Source organism: Papio anubis, chromosome 2 (assembly GCF_008728515.1).
Source record: "Papio anubis isolate 15944 chromosome 2, Panubis1.0, whole genome shotgun sequence".
In the NCBI taxonomy this organism is placed as follows: Eukaryota; Metazoa; Chordata; class Mammalia; order Primates; family Cercopithecidae; genus Papio; species Papio anubis.
The window spans coordinates 162446247-162463629 of record NC_044977.1 but is presented as its reverse complement, the minus strand read 5'-3'; the positions used below and the strand labels follow the sequence as shown (position 1 = coordinate 162463629).

The 17383-nt window shown below is 41.1% G+C and overlaps 1 protein-coding gene across 8 annotated transcripts in view; it reads right to left on the bottom strand.

The window, feature by feature from the left end:
* OXNAD1 (oxidoreductase NAD binding domain containing 1) overlaps positions 1–17383 on the bottom strand; it is a 91703-nt gene that overhangs the window by 61489 nt on the left and 12831 nt on the right. For all 8 annotated transcript variants that reach the window (XR_004182297.1, XR_001900138.3, XR_002520561.2 and 5 more), the window contains one exon: positions 5979–6085. Coding sequence is in view for 5 of the 8 variants with exons in the window: in XM_017955928.1 (XP_017811417.1) it covers positions 5979–6085 (107 nt within the window). In the remaining 3 variants the exon portion in view is untranslated. The remainder of the gene's footprint in view (positions 1–5978; positions 6086–17383) is intronic.

Genomic DNA, 17383 nt, shown 5'->3' with positions numbered 1-17383 from the left:
TGAGACCAGCTTGGCCAACATGGTAAAACCCCATATCTACTAAAAATAACAAAAATTAGCTGGGCACGGTGGCACACGCACCTGTAGTCCCAGCTACTTGGGAGGCTGGGGTAGGAGAATCACTTGAACCTGGGAGGCAGAGGTAGCAGTGAACTGAGATCACGCCACTGCACTCCAGCCTGGGTGACAGAGTGAGACCCCATCTTAAAAAAAAAAAAAAAAAAAAAAGAGAGAGAGAGAAAGTTAAGACGACAATCTACATAATGGGAAAAAATATTTTTAAATAGTGTATCTATTAATATTAAGGTAGTTGTATTCAGATTATATAAAGAACTCTTACAACTCAGTAATAAAGAGATAACCAAATAAAAAATGGGCAAAATACTTTTAATATTTCTTCAAAGAAGATATATAAATCGCTAATAAGCACATCAAGAGATGTTCAACATCAATAGTCATTAGCGCAATGTAAGTCAAAATCATAATGAGCTGCCACTTCACACCCACTTGGATGGCTATAATCAAAGAGACAAACAATAGTGTTAGGGTCTGGAGAAATGGGAACACTTACACATTGCTGGTGGGAATGTAAAATGGCACAGCCACTCTAGAAAACAATTTAGTAGTGCCTGAAAATGTTAAACACAGTTAGCATATGACCCAACAATTCCACGCCTAGGTTTAGACCCAAGATAGGTGAACCTATATATCCACTCAAAAACTTATATATGAATGTTCATGGCAGCATTATTCACAATAGCCCCAAAGTGGAAATAATCTAAATGTCCATCAGCTGATGAAGATATAAACAAAATGTGGCATATTCATACAATGGAATGAAGTACTGATATAGGCTACAACACAGATGAACCCTGAAATCATGTTAAGTGAAAGAAGCAAATCACAAAAAGACCACACGCTGTACTGTATGATTCCACTGGTATAAAATGTCCATAAGAGACAAATCCACAGAGACAAAATAGATTAGTGGTCATCTAAGCCAGGCAGGAGGATGGGGAATGAATAATAATCATTAGAGTTTCTTTCTGGGTAAAAATGTTCTAAACGTGATTGCGCTGATAGGTGCACACTCTGTTAATATACTAAAACCTCTGAATTGTACACTTTAAATGTCTGAATTTTATATGAATATATCTCAACATGTCAGTCTTTTTAAGTTTTAAAAAGTATGAAAAAAGTGGCAAGAAAAGCAACAAAAACTCTCCCACTAGCATTTGACAGAATTAATAGGCTGATATGGCCTTTGAGTTACACAAGTCTTAACGTTTCCTTCTTTTCTTCTAACCACATCCTATAGTCTAGAACTCCTGGGTTTCAAGCTTTCAATAATTCTATGCCACAGAAACCCTTTTTTGGTGAGGATTCTAGGAAATGCAATAAACCTAGTCATATGCCAAGAAATATGTATTGGAACACAGAACCACAAAAAATTATCATCCCCATATCTGGGAAAAATAAACATTCAAACTAGGCGTTTCACAGCCATCACAACAGCAAAAAGTATCATCCTTCCCCAGTTGCTTACCTACATACAGGCCTAAAAGAAAAGCACAAGCTGTTCTTTAATCTGATCTATGACCTTAAAAAAATATTCTCCTGCAGTCTATGGCCCTACATTTCCAGTCATTTATTATAAGTCTTTAAAAACCAGTTCTGGATTGGAAGTGCTCCAGAAAAGGTCTTTAGCCAATTTTAACCTATTTTCACTTGACTCTTTTCCATGAGTACTTTAACTTTCTTTTCATTTCTGACAAGATAAAAATTTAAAAGACTATTGTTAGCATTTGTTAACACAGTTGCTACATGCTATCACAGAGGAGGTATACAAAAATCTCCATCATTTCCATGTTTAAAAAATAAACACATTAATGAGCTACTTTTGCTGCTTCATCTCCTGAACTACAGTGCCCTCTGCTGCTCAGTGCTGATGATGACCATTCTCTCAGTTGAATGAAAGGGAACTCTCTTCTCTAGTAACTCTGGAGAGCTACCTTTGGGGAAAAAAGGACTCCTTCATTAAAAAATACAGAATTTAAGTTATATAAAAACTTCACCCGAATGGATTTAAGAAAATATGTACAATACATATTTCATAAAACATCTGTCCAAGAAAGAATTAAACTTTAAACACACACCTTTAAAAATGTCCTTTGCAGGATGAGCACTCGTGGAGCCACGAGTTAAAGCCCTTACTATATATCCAATGAGTGAGTATACGCAGAAGGAGCCTAGGTGCGCAGTGAAGCAGTGGATGTCCACATCCAACCATGACACACCAGGCAGCCGGGTCCTGTGCACAAAGGCAGCCCCAGTGCCAAGCACACAGCAGCTATACTACGAGATCCCGGAACTCTTTAGTCCTTTCCTGCAGTCCTCAGAGCCCCTCACTCATTCACCTAATGCAAAGGAGAGCACCTGTCTACCATATACAGGCACTGTGGTACTGGCTAGAGGTACAAAGATGCATGTATGTCTTAGTTCCTGCCCTCAATGAACCCACTCTAAGAGGAGGAAAATTAACAAATACATACAATTAAATGGGCAATGATAAAATCTGCTTAGCGTAGCGGGGCAATGCAGAGGAAGGAGGAGTCAATTCCACCAGGAGTAGAGGAATTAAGAAAGACTTCACAGAAGAGATGCCCTTTAAACAGTCTTAAAAGACACACAGTGCTCACCAGATAAGCAATGGGAGAGGACACAGTTTGAAAAAAGATGCCAAGGAATACAATGCTGTGTTACGTGTAGTCCTGTGAGAATCAGGGCTGCCACACACGGTCGTGTAGGCTGTAAGGACGTTATCTATCTACAGTGTGGCAGACCTGCTCAAGGGTAGGGGTAAAGTCGTATGTCTCTAATCTTGCTCCTCTAATGTTTCTTCTTGGTGTCCTCTTTCTCTCGGTAGGGCTCAAAGTTACTTTCTAGCATCTAAACTTATGTTATCTTGTAGAAAGTCAGATACACTAAGACCAGGAATTCCCTCCACTCTGTGAAAATGCTTTGGCCTTAGCTCCCCTCAGGAGGCATGCTATACCCAGCCAAGTGTGGACTGAGTACTGACTGGGGCATCAGTGATGACATCGTGGTGATGAGCCCCCACTCCTGCCTGACCTGCCGCTCTTCCAATCAACAGCTTCACTGCAGGGAAACTGACCAAGGAGATAAGAACTGGAATCTGTCCCCTAGGCCTTATCAGCACATAAGATCTAACTGATTGAATGAAATACTTATTAGCAATAACAAAAGCTAAACTCAAACAAATAAAGTTAACATTAGGCATTATGCTAAACACTTTAATTATCCCAAACCATAGGAATACTACTGTTTCCCCTTTGAAGATATGAGAACCGAAGCCCAGACAAATAAAGAAACTGACCACATCACAGAGCTAGCTGGTAGAAAGCAAGCATGTGAGCTGAGCAGTCTCTAGGGCACTAAGCGACAATACACTGCTACCCACAGCAGCATAACCAACGCCGGAGGCAGGCGGTGAGCACCACAGCCAAATGTGAATCTAGAAACTCAGGGCAGCTGCACGCTGTGTGAGGACTAGTGGTGGCATGCTCCAGACCCAAGAGCGAGTGCCAATCTTTCCATCCCAAGGGAGAAGAATCCTGGTCAAGGGCAGGCCTCACCAAGGAGCTAGCAAGTGGTAGGCCTACTAGTAAGATGAACCAAGAAGTTCAACCCTGATCATGTGAGAAATGTTTTGAGGTGGTTCTGCCTTTGGCCTTTCTCTCAGAATTGGATTGCTAGAGTTCTTGGAACTGGTTTCTTGCCACAGGAACCAGTCCTCTCTGCAAGGCCCAGTAAGAACACAGTGTAGTGCAAAAAGAGCCCCTTGAAGCCTAGATCTGATCTATGCCGAAGGTGTCTACATGGGGATCTGTGGCCAAAGCTCCAGCTAGTCACAGACAACATTCATTTATTTAGAGTTGGGCCTTGAACCTCATTCTCAGAGTTTGGTAGGTGTCAGAGGAAGCCACCAGTCAAAACTTCAGAGATGTGGAATCATGGCCCTATCTCTTACCCCAAAGATAAGCCCAACAGCAACCCTTTCCTTGATTTCTAGCGGCTCTCCAGTCTGATAATCCTAACTATGGAAACTGCATGGCAGCCACATGCTCACTCCCTCTCCCTAATCCTTGCCCTCTTCTCCAAAGTGCCACATGGCGGTTACTACCAAGCTGATGGTCTGAGAGAGCCTAGAGCACAAAGCCATCCAAGTAACAGCATGGAAGGGACAGACATATCCAACCTCAGTAAAATGGCCATTCTGTAACCATAAGGTCAAATATCAAAAGGAACTCAAAACCCCTGGAACCATAAATCAATGGTAAGGGTACAATCTGTTGAAAGAGGAGGGCCCAGGGGCCTGGAATGAATGCTGATGAACACCTGGGAGGGAAAGCGTCACCACTACCAGACGGTGATCCTTATCCCCCAAGTCCGACCTCCGAAGAAGTCTGACAGGCACAGACTAAAACCAGGCCTAAATTCAGTGAAATGGCCAAATCCATTAATTGGGATGTATACATGACACCAACCCCAAATCATTTCATCTTGAGAATCACAGTAGGACTCTGTTTCTAAAAATATCACTAGGGAATGAGGACATTTTCTTACCAGGTAACTGAGGTTAGCAAGTGCAATACATTTGCAGGCACACCACAGTGGCAGCACAATAACCAATGCACAGGCTTTTCCTAACCAGGAGGCTGGGTCTGAGTCTTGGCAGGATTCAGAGTTGAAAGCAGAGAAACAGTGCTGTGCACAGGACACAAACACTTCCACAGAAAGGAAATATGGAAAACCAGATCATTACAATTAAAGTTTCCACTTTTCAATATAATGACTGCTAAACCATTTCTGAAGGGTAAATATGTTGCCCAGCCCCTAAAACGGGCAAAATGCATTTAATGTGTATCATCAAACATGTGCAAAGATTGCAGCAAATTGCTTCACAAACCCAAATTATTGCAATCAGCATCTTGTTTTCTAGTTCTAAATTCAAAGGCAAACTATTAACACACAAGACTGCGAACTCTTGCTATTATCACACTTGCTATTATCACACATCCTCCTTCTAACAAAACCACATTTCCAGATGGACTGCCAAAATTAGTCAAGTGACTCCTAAGAAACACTATCAAGACTGACAGGCCAAAAATCCATTTAGAAATGAATGCTTTATTTAAATAAAGGACACACACACCCAAACACACCTTTCCTAGGGAAATTCAAGTTGCTTTCTTTACAACTGAACTTGAATTGAAGCTCAGGGAGGCCCCATTCGGAGGAAAAGGGAGACAGCTGAGCTGTTACCCAGGCAGCATGCTCATCAGTCCCGAGTCAAATGGGACAGACTTATGATTTGTGTGGGGGTTCTGGGGAGCTGGGCCTGATTGGGGAATCCGAATAACAAATTAGGCAAAGTATTTAAATTCAACCCGGATAAGGTATGTATGATAGAATAATTCAGTCAAGAGGATAGTGAGTCCTGTGTTCCTCTTCTCTTCAGGATACTTTGTTTACTCTGCATTGGACACAAAGACGACTACCTTTTAAAAACCTATGAATCTCCTGCAACATGTAACTCAAGGAGATTAGATTACTGAAGTGCAATCTGTTAGTAGCCATTCCTGAAGAGTGTTAATTATCAGAGCTGTCAGTTCCATGGGCCAGAACTAGCTTTATTTCAATGTGGAAAACTCAAGACAGCAATTTTCATATATGACTGAGGGAGCCACGGGCTCAAAACCCAAGTGGGCTCTGAGGCCAGGAAAGGAATCAGATCCTCTGTGCCACCAAAGACTCACCTTGAGGAGATATGATTTAGAACTCCTCTTCCTCAAGGGAATGGCTAGCTAAAGTCTTTTCCAGAAGAAAAAAGAATCCCTTCTATCTGATGGCACCTTCTTAAACATACACACTTGGAACACAGAACACTCACTTACCACTGGCCAGCTTTAAAGGAAAAATCTTGATCAGCAACAAGCAAGCGGAGGCTCTTCACTGACGGTGACTCACTGGCAGCTCCACACACCTTAGCTGCTGACACAATCTAAAACCAAAAGATGAACTGTGGCTGAGGTTAGTGCGTACACAGCACAAGGGACAAATGGTGGCATCCTGGGAACTAAGGTTTTTGAAATCTACGAAGATGTAGTTTTTGAAAACTGCCAAACAAGGTAAAACACACTTTGCTTTAGTTCAGCCTACCACCATGTGAATACATTTTAATTAACTTCTTTTTGAGAGACTTGCTATCATACTAATTTAATTTCATCCTGCATTCAAAAATCATCTATTCAAGGGATCATTTAGCGGGCACTTATTTGATGGGTATCCACAATGTGCTGCGCACTGGGCTAGGCGCTCTGGGAAGAGCTCAGGGAATGGGAACTCTGTAAACAAGCCAGGGTCTTGTCAGGGAGCTGCCATTAAATTCTCCACCAGTATTAGGCAAAGTGAGGCCCACTGTTGCTTCTGGGTGTGTAAGGAGTCCACGAAGAGCTAATTTCAGAAATCAAAAGCAGACACTTAGAAACTTTAACAATTTCACAGAACAATCTTGTGCCTGTTGAGTCTAGTAATAGAAAACAAATTGGGTTTGCACTCTTCATGTCTTTGTTTTTAATTAATTTTCCAATTCATTTTTTATCATACGATGTTTTATAAAATGAAAAGAGCTCACAACCTTAACAACAAAAAGAGCCCTTCCCTACAGATAATTTGAGAAGCACTATTTTTACATGATGTATCTGATTTCTGGAAAGCCTTGATTGAATAGGTCTGACTCGGGAGCTATGCAGGTATGTGTCATTCATGGCTCAACACCCCTCAAATTCAAAATGTCTCTATTTCCTTTATTCTTTCATCTGCTTTGTGTTTCTTTGCCCTGTAAGCCTGGGACATCTTCACAAGCAAAGAAAAAAGACAACATGACTCTTTCCTCAACCTCCTATGTCTGTTCATCTCCACTTGTGGCAGCAAATCAGCAACTAACCAAAATATAACCCTCTCCTTGGAAAGTGTGACCTTCACAGCTCCATCAAAGGGTGCTTTGGAAGTCTGTCAAGGTGAATGAATGTCCCATCCTAACGCTAGCTCATGCAGGCCCTCTACTCTAATAGGACTACTAAATCTCATCAAACTATTAGTGGAGACCATTTTCAAAAATCCTCTGGATAATTCTCATGATGGATGGTGGTCTCTCTCACCACCTCAAAGTATCTTCTAGTATTATCTACCTTTCTCTCCCTCCTGCAAAATCCCTAACCTTTCTTTCTCCATATTTTTGCCAACCCTCTCTTCCTTCTCTCCTAAAACTCAAGTGGGGTAATTTTCAATGACTGACCCTCTACCTGCACTCTTGGTCCTAGTCCTGCCTACTCTCTTGGAAACACTGCTCCATCAGCAGCCACCAGCCCTTTCCTTCATGTTCAGTTTTCCTCCCTTCAGTACATTCCTGTTTCATCAAAGATTACATCTAATGCCATTTGCAATTCAAAGAAATTCAGCAACAAAATAAAGTAAGCAGCAGAATATGGCTGTTAACAGAACGGGCTCTGCAGCTGGACTGCCTGGTATTTAGTCCTGGCTCTACTGCTTACCAGCTATGTGACTCTGGGCAAGTTACCTAGCCCTCCTCAGCTATAAAATGAGAACAATAGCACCTATACCTCATAGGGTTGCTGGGAGGATTAAATGAGATAATACTGATGAAAGTACTTACAACGCTGCTTGCCCACAGAACTCATTAAGTGTTGGTTATAATGTACAGTCATGTGCTGGGCAACGACGTTTTGGCCAACGACAAAGCACATATACAACGGCGATCCCATAATACCAGATTTTTACTATTTTTCTATGTTTAGACACACAAATATCATGGTGTTACAAACGCCTGAAATACTCAGTACAGTAACATGCTTACAGGTTTGTCCCCTAGGAACCATAGGCTATACCATGTAGCCTCAGTGTGTAGTAGGCTATCCCCTCTAGGTTTGTGTAAGTACACTCTATGATGTCTGCACAATGACAATCACCTAATGACACATTTATCAAAACATCCCCGTCAGTAGGCAACACATGACTGTATTTCATTGTCTTAAATTAGTATTTGTTTATATTATATATTACATTTTATTCATTTATAACTATATATGCCACCATACCAATGCTTTTGCACCAGGACCTTAAAGATTGAGCACTGAACATCTATCTCAGAGAGACTGCTCACATGGACAACAAGAAACTGCGGTGTGGTGGGCTTGTACATGTTTTTACCAGTGCAAACTCAAAAGCCATACTGTCTTGAATGTATTTTAGAAATCTTGCCTTTCATCCCTTCCTCTACTGAGACAATCAGCTCTTCTTTAGCCCACAGAATCTTCCTTTTTCCTTGATGCTCTCCTTAACCACAGGTAACCCAGCTTCTGCGCTCCTGCAACTTCTCCTTTAACAGTTGGTCAGGGTCTTTCTGAACAACCAAACTCAATGTCCAGTCTCAGTTCTCACCCTCCCTGACCTCTCTGAATTTGGTACTTTCCACACTGACTCATTCTCCTTGTCTGGGACAGCTGATACTGAACTTTTCAGGTCCCCCGCTGTTATCACTGACCTGGTCTTTCTCCTTTACCATTCCTTCTCTCACTTCTTCCATAGGAGCTTTCCCTAAACTGCCTCACTCCTACTCCCTCTGCCACTCCAGGTTGAGGCCCTCAAGGACTCACAGACTACTACTCTCCTCCCACCCTCTGCTGACAACTCGTCATTACTTTTCTGCCAATCACAAGCTGACATCAACACTCCCCATAAGTAACAACAGCCAATGCCTGAGGATCATTTATCTCACGTATATACCAGATGCTAGGTTAAATATTTTATGTGCATTCATTCACTCAGTTGATGTGAATAATCACATTATATCCCAAGAGACAGTGTTGTTATTCTATATCTTGCAGATGAGGAAACTGAAAGATTCAGTAACTTGCTCAAGATCATGTAGCTAGAAATTGCCAAGTCAGGATTCAAATCCAGGTTAGCTTGACCCTCTCTAAATCATCTGATGGTTCTGCTCCAATGGTACACTCATTTAGGCCATACAACGAACTCCACCCAAGTCATTCCTTCCATGAACCTTTATTGAGCATGGTGCCTAAAACTGGGGAACAGGGTATGCAGAGAGAGAGAGAAGGCTGCACCTGCCCTCACAGGGCCTTGCAAAATCAGCTTCTTTCCATTACCAGTTATTCAATTCTGGACGCATCTTGGACTCAACACAGTCAATTACATTTTCAGTTGACATAAACACACACAAACTTTGACTCTTTCTGGTATACTGTCCCGAACACAGCCAAATTCCATAAATTTAGCTCATGTTTTTTCTTTCCCTTGCCTACCTGCCATCACCCTAAGCTGAGAATTTCTTTCTTCTCACTTGAACTACTACCTTGGTCTCCTTCTTCTGTCTCTCAAAGCAGCCAACAAGCAAATATTCCTAATGTTCCAACCTCACTGAGTTACTCTCCAGCTTAAAAACCTTAAAGGGCTCTCTACCACTCAAGTACCAAAAAAAAAAGCTAAAAGTTTTGTTTAACTCATACCAACTTGGGACTCCTCCTGGTTCACTGTGCTTGTGGTTTTTCAGCCAAACTGGACAACCTGCTGGTCCTCAAAGGTACCTAACACCTGCTCTTCCCCAAAATCCTACCTAGGTAATTCAGCATGCGCCAAGCTCTCAGTTCTACCAACCTTCTGCTCACCCTTCTAGGCCCTGCTCAAGTAATAGTCCCTTGCCTGAGGTCCTCCCTCTTCTCTTCATACTCTCAACTCTACCAATATAATGTTTTTGCCTTTCTGACCATATTCAGCACATATTAGTCAACTCCCTAGATGAAGCACAGGGCCCAACACACAGTAAGGCTCAGTAAGTATCTGCAGAATGAATAAAAACTTGAACTTAAAGTCACTTAAAATTGTTTTCCAGAACAAAGATTGGTAGGAATTCAGGAGCACTTCTTTTTTTTTTTTTAAGCTGGGTGCGTAGGGGAAGAGAACACTACAGAAAATACAAATTCATGTTTAAAAGTATGGGAGAGGTCAGGGAGAGCAGAGCTTTCTTTAGTAGAACTGGTATTTTCCTCTGTTTGCCACACATTCTTTTTTAAGTATCTTGTTACAAAGACAAGTAATGAGAATCATCAGAGGTCTCTATTACTTCATTATTCCCCTTTTCTTACATCTACAAAAGTATTTTGGGAGGCCGAGGCAGGTGGATAGCTTGAGCCCAGGAGTTTGAGACCAGCCTGGGCAACATGGCAACCTACATCTCTACAAAAAAAAAAAAAAAAAAAAAAGGAATTAGCTAGGCATGATGGCACACCTGTAGTACCAGCAACTTGGAAGGCTGAGGTGGGAGGATCACTTGAGCCTGGAGGTCAAGACTGCAGTGAGCCAAGTGAGAGCCTATCTCAAAAAAACAACAAAAAAGAAAGAAAGAGAAAGAAAGAAAGAAGGAAAGGAAAGGAAAGAAAAGGAAAGGAAAGGAAGAAAGAAATGTTATTTTATAAACATTCATTTTTTTCTTTCGATACAATAATCTGTTAAAATACAGCCTAGAGCTAGATTATTTCATTTCTGACAGCTTAACTCGCATGTGTTAAATTCCTTAACAAAACTAGATACGAAGCAGAATTTCAGCTGAGATAGCGGAGAATGCATCACGATCAAGTGCTAGACTATGTGAAATGGAAGCATTAGTCATTTCCCAATGTCCAAATGTAAAACTCAATGAGGAAGGAAACAAAAGCTATACTTTCTGTTAAGCCATATTTTCATTTGGATGGTGTCTATGATCAATTATTGGTATCACAGGCTGAGTATCCCTTATCTGAAATGCTTGGACCAGAAGTGTTTAGGATTTCAATTTTTTTTTTCCAGTTTTGGAATATTTGCATTATACTTATAGGTTGAACATCTCTAATGTGAAAATCTGAAGTCCAAAACGCTCCAATGAGCATTTCCTTTGAGTGTCATGTCAGTGCTCAAAACGTTTTGGATTTTGGAGCATTTCAGATTTCAGATTTTTGCATTAGAGTTACTCAACCTGAAATACAAACAGTAATGTACCTACTGCTATTTATCCTAACAATCTGGACAAAATTGTTTTATCTATATCTGGAACACAAAACACCTGCACAATTCATTATATTTAAAGACATGCTTCCCTCTTACTATTTTGCTTAACACAAACGCAGTATACTATATAGATTTCTAGCAATGTGGATTAAAAACATTAACAAAGTCTTTTTGAAGACCACATATTTATTTTACTCCAAAAGCTAGTCCATATAATTAGGACCTGTAATTGTGGCCCTTGTTATATGCTATTCTTTTATTGGATAGGCAAAACATAGTGGAGAAAATATATTTTTTATCATTTGTACTTGCTTTTATACTTAATGGATCAAAAGACTTTACAACTGAAACCTCAACTATCCACGTCCTAAGTTAAAACACATGGCAGGAAATGAAGTTTTCCATAAAACAACATTTATGCTCTTCCAGTGTTCAGTGAAATAACAACACATTTGCCAACTTTACTAGTACACATGTTTAATGCCTAGGCAGAGTCAGCATCTAAGAGGAAATTTCATCACACTTATTTAAAAAGCTGGTTCTATGTAGGATATCTTGATGTCACCGCTAGTGCAAAAGTCTTTGTACAGGAAATAGGTATTTCTTTGGAAACCTGGCTAGCTTTCCCTGTTCACTCCTGTTCATTTGTTTTCTGGCTTAAAATTTTAGGCAAAGCCATGACTACAGATGACCTAAAACAAAAATGTAGGTATGGTTCAGGAATTTCAGAACTGAAACTTTAGTCACTATCAAGAATCATAAGTCATTTTACACATAAAGACACCAAGACCCAGAGGCATTATTTAAATGGTAGCAGAGTATCAATCTGATGTTAGGAATCTGACTAGAAGCAGATTTTACTCAAGTGATTTACTAACAAAGGTAGACACAAAATTCTCCATCAATCACACAATTTAACTTCTTAAATGGCTTATGCTGGTTAACACTTTGCCCTGGAATGACAACTAAACTCACTTTACTCTTACCAAAGGCTAACCTGTCCACCTGGGCTGGTCTCCTCTTTGTCTTCTCAAGCCTCCCCTCCAGCAACTATCCTTTCTCCTGCATCACACCCTCTCCACCCTCCCCACCAGAACACACATGAGCTCTAGGATCTCCTACCTCATGTAACATGTAACAACAACAGCAGCAGCAAACACCTACAGACATCCTTAGCATATATCAGGCACTTTACATACATTCATTCAGTCAGTCTTCACAACTCCTCTAGAAAGCCGATATTATTATATCCCCATTTTACGTATGAGAAAACTGAGGTCCCAGAGCCAGTAAGGGGCAAAGCAGATTTAAATCAAGGCACTTGTGTTCTTTGCCGCTTTTCAAAATACAACAAACAAAACAAGCCTCTCCTTTAATCCAGCTTTCACCTCATTTCTCTGCTCCCATTCACATTAAAACATTTCATGCTACCTGACTTCAAACTATAGTACAAAGCTACAGTAACCAAAACAGCATGGTACTGGTACCAAAGCAGATATAGACCAATGGAACAGAACAAAGCCCTCAGAAATAATACCACACATCTACAGCCATCTGATCTTTGACAAACCTGACAAAAACAAGAAATGGGGAAAGTACTCCCTATTTAATAAATGGTGCTGAGAAAATTGGCCAGCCATAAGTAGAAAGCTGAAACTGGATCCTTTCCTTACTCCTTATACGAAAATTAATTCAAGATGGATTAGAGACCTAAAACCATACAAACCCTAGAAGAAAACCTAGGTAATACCATTCAGGACATAGGCATGGGCAAGGACTTCATGTCTAAAACACCAAAAGCAACAGCAACAAAAGCCAAAATTGACAAATGGGATCTAATTAAACTAAAGAGCTTCTGCACAGCAAAAGAAACTACCATCAGAGTGAACAGGCAACCTATAGAATAGGAGAAAATTTTTGCAATCTACTCATCTGACAAAGGGCTAATATCCAGAACCTATAAAAAACTCAATCAAATTTACAAGAAAAAAACAAACAACCCCATCAAAAAGTGGGCAAAGGATATGAACAGACATTTCTCAAAAGAAGACATTCATACAGCCAACAGACACATGAAAAAATGCTCATCATCACTTGCCATCAAAGAAATGCAAATCAAAATCACAATGAGATACCATCTCACACCAGTTAGAATGGCGATCATTAAAAAAATCAGGAAACAACAGGTGCTGGAGAGGATGTGGAGAAATAGGAACACTTTTACACTGTTGATGGGACTGTAAACTAGTTCAACCATTGTGGAAAACAGTGTGGCGATTCCTCAAGGATCTAGAACTAGAAATACAATTTGACCCAGCCGTCCCATTACTGGGGACATACCCAAAGGATTATAAGTCATGCTGCTATAAAGACACATGCACACATATGTTTATTGCGGCACTATTCACAATAGCAAAGACTTGGAATCAACCCAAATGTCCATCAGTGACAGACTGGATTAAGAAAATGTGGCACATATACACCATGGAATACTTATACACCATGGAATACGATGCAGCCATAAAAAAGGATGAGTTTGTGTCCTTTGTAGGGACATAGATGCAGCTGGAAACCATCATTCTCAGCAAACTACTGCAAGAACAGAAAACCAAATACCACATGTTCTCACTCATAGGTGGGAACTGAACAATGAGATCACTTGGACACAGGAAGCGGAACATCACACACTGGGTCCTACTGTGGGGAGGGGGTGGGGGGGAGGGATAGCATTAGAAGATATACCTAATGTAAATGACGAGTTAACGGGTGCAGCACACCAACATGGCACATGTATACATATGTAACAAACCTGCACGTTGTGCACATGTACCCTAGAACTTAAAGTATTTTAAAAAAAAGAAAGAAAAAAAAAAAACATTTCAAGAGTTACATATGGTCCTGTCTTCACTTTCTCATCTCCCATTCTCTCCTCAACACAATCTGATCAGGCTTTCACCCTCAGTAATGTACTAAAGCCAGTCATTCTGGTCACCCACTAACATCTTTGGTAAATCCAATGATGACCTCTCAACAGAATCCAGCACAGTCGGCCCCTCTCTCCTTGAAACACTTTTCCCCCTGACTCCAAGAACACTCTGCTGATTTCCTTCCTGTCTGGCTGGCCACTCCTTCTCCATCTCCTTTGCTGGCCCTTGCTCTTCTGCTTGGCCTGTAACTGTTGACACATTCCTGGGCTGAGTCCTGAGTCCTCTTCCCTTACTCTCTACATGGCCTTAACTTTTCATCTCCAGCAGTAAACTCTAAACTCACATGTCCAATAGCCTGTTCAATTTCCATTTCAAATTTAACACAGCCAACACAGAACTCTTTTTTTCTCCAGCACTGTGCTAGATACTATGATTACAGAGCTGCTAAACTGGGCCTTTCCCCAAGGAGCCTCCCTTTCTTTGTAGCCTTCAACTCAAAGCAGAGTTAGTTACATACCCCTAGGGGCCGCAGGCCAGCTGCCAGGGCCATCAGACTATACTTCCTTGGGAGTTTTTCTAAGAGCTGTAGTCCAGTCCCCCATATCCCTTACAACCATCTTTAGGCAGTGAGTGCCTGAGGTTTCTCTCCACCCACTCTGCTTTGTCACTGCTGACAGTGTGGTGAAGCCAGAAGTGCCAAGTTGCTCATCCCAGGCTGGACAATCTCTAAAAGGGTCTTTGACCATCAAGCTCCAATAACCAAAGCAAATTACAGGTACAACTGCTGAGAAACAATGCATGTTGAAAAGATGTCCCCCCACCTCAAACTGAAGATGACCGCTCTACCGCAATCTCCTTGAAATGCATAGGTGATGACCAGCAGAGAACTGTAAAGGTTAGCCTTGGGACCTAGTCCACTCTGCAGCTAAGCAGACCATCCCATTCAAACCCAAGTCTCAGCAGATTATGAGACCACAAGCAGATTATGAGCGTTGGAAAATCAGCACCAGGAACTGTAGGATCCCCAAAGGTATCTGCCCCAGGGGCCCAGCCATTTGACTTTATTAACTAACCACTCTGCCATCAGTATCTCCCTCCTTTCTCATGCCTAGTAACACATTGTTCAATTAAACCCTGTCTGTCTAAACAGAGTGTCATATTCTGCTGTAACATAAAAAAAAGCTGATTCTATTATCAAAGATCTGAGTTCAAGGACTGAGTCCTTGTCCCTTGAACAAGTCCTTTACACTTAGGACAACAATATAATTTATCATTCAAGACAGGATAATTTTGAGAGTGAAAGTGAGTGCTATTGACAATTATACCAGAAACAAGAGGCATAAACCAGGACTATTTCAGGCAAATGAGAAAGCAGGGTCATCCTAAATAAATCTTTGACTCTTAATCCCTTCATCTGTGAAACAGAAATTAAAATCCCCACATGTCCCTCCCAGAATGGTTGTGAGAATCAAGTAATCAATGTTGATTACTTGAGAATCAATGTTGTATAATCTGGTGCTTTGTAAACAAAAAGGCAATATATACATAAGATACAGTAGAAAAAGACATAGGCTTCTAAAGGCAAACTAGTACAATAGAAAAAGAATTAAAAAGTTTTCCAAAATCAATTAGGTGCATAAAATCTTCTGATCAGAGTCCCAATAAAATCTGAGGACAGGGGCTTATCTATCATTTTCAATGCTGTAACCCCAGGATTTGGCCCAAGGTCTGGCACATTTCCAAATGAACAAATGAATGCATAAGAATTAGTAATTTAAGAAATTCTTTCACTGCCAAACTCTCCCAACAAACTGATGAAGAGAGCATATCCTGCTCAGTAGGCCAAGTCTATAGAGGCCAAGCACGGAATGACCCCTCCAGTAAAATGTGTCTTGCCTGAACAATCCTTACTGCATTACAATATTTCTACCCTTATCTCCTTGACATTTCTAGGGTTCAGACTGCTTATTCTTTTGATTCTTAAGAATAAAATGAATAAAACTCAAACACAAACATTCCAATGTAATTCAATTCAGAGTTCAGTTTCCTCCATCAGCACAATCTCAGACTACTTACAGTTACAGTCCCAGGTAAGAAGCATAAACATCATAAACGGTCATTCAGTAAGCTTTCCAGAGGAAATACAATACCCAAAACCAAAAGAACATTTCTGGGTGAGTACTCCATTTTCTGTCGACTCCAAGAGCAGCAGCACAGTCCTTGAGCCCAGGAATTCTGAGCTGGAGCTTCCCTTCGCCACTGACAGACATGTCCTAGGCCCTGCTTCCTCTTTGTAAAATCCACCTGACGTCGTATCCTTAGGATACCTCATGGACTTCAGTTGAAGAGCAAATAACATGTGTAAAGTACACTCACTATACAAATTAAAGGTAAGAGTGGAAGACGTGACTATGAGAAGCTGATCCAGGTCTGTCATGGCCAAACCTGAGGTGCCATTCATTTCAACCAGTCCAAGGTCCAGCCCCTACTCTATGGCTAGAAGCACCCTCTGGAAATTGGGGCAAGTCCCTAATCGCCATATACTGCCGAGAAAGCCAGATATCACCTAGCTTTCTCCAGTTCCTCCCAACTCTTCGCAGTTCTTATTCTGTATGGGAGAAGAAGGGAAATTAGAAACAGACGAGGAGGGCCGAGAGCGGTGGCTCGCGCCTGTAATCTCAGCACTTTGGGAGGCCGAGGTGGGTGGATCACGAGGTCAGGAGTTTGAGACAAGCCTGGCCAACATAGTGAAACCCTGTCTCTACTAAAAATACAAAAAAAAAAAAAAATTAGTGGGGCATGGTGGCAGGTACCTGTAATCCCAGCTACTGGGGAGGCTGAGGCAGGAGAATCACTTGAACTCGGGAGGCAGAAGTTGCAGTGAGCCAAGACCGCGCCATTGCACTTTAGCCTGGCCAACAAGAGCGAGACTCTGTCTCAAAAAAAAAAAAAAAAAAAGAAAGAAAAGAAAAGAGAGAAAGAGAAACAGAAGAGGAGAAGAGATGCAACTAAAAAATTCCTGAAAGGTAGTACCACGATTGGATTTGTAATTTTCTGACTTGTGGGCACTAAAATTCTAAAGAGTCTGAATTAACTTTCTTTGTAGTTTACCTAAACTTGGCTCAAAATAATCCCCTAAAAGTCCCAATAATTTTGTCCTATAAAATTCTGAAATGGAAGAAGGGCCACCTTGCACCTCTTGCTGGCCCCGGGTCTCCCAGGACCTCATACAAGTGACACTCAGCTATATAGGACAGCGATTTACTCTATGAATCACCACGGACAAAAAA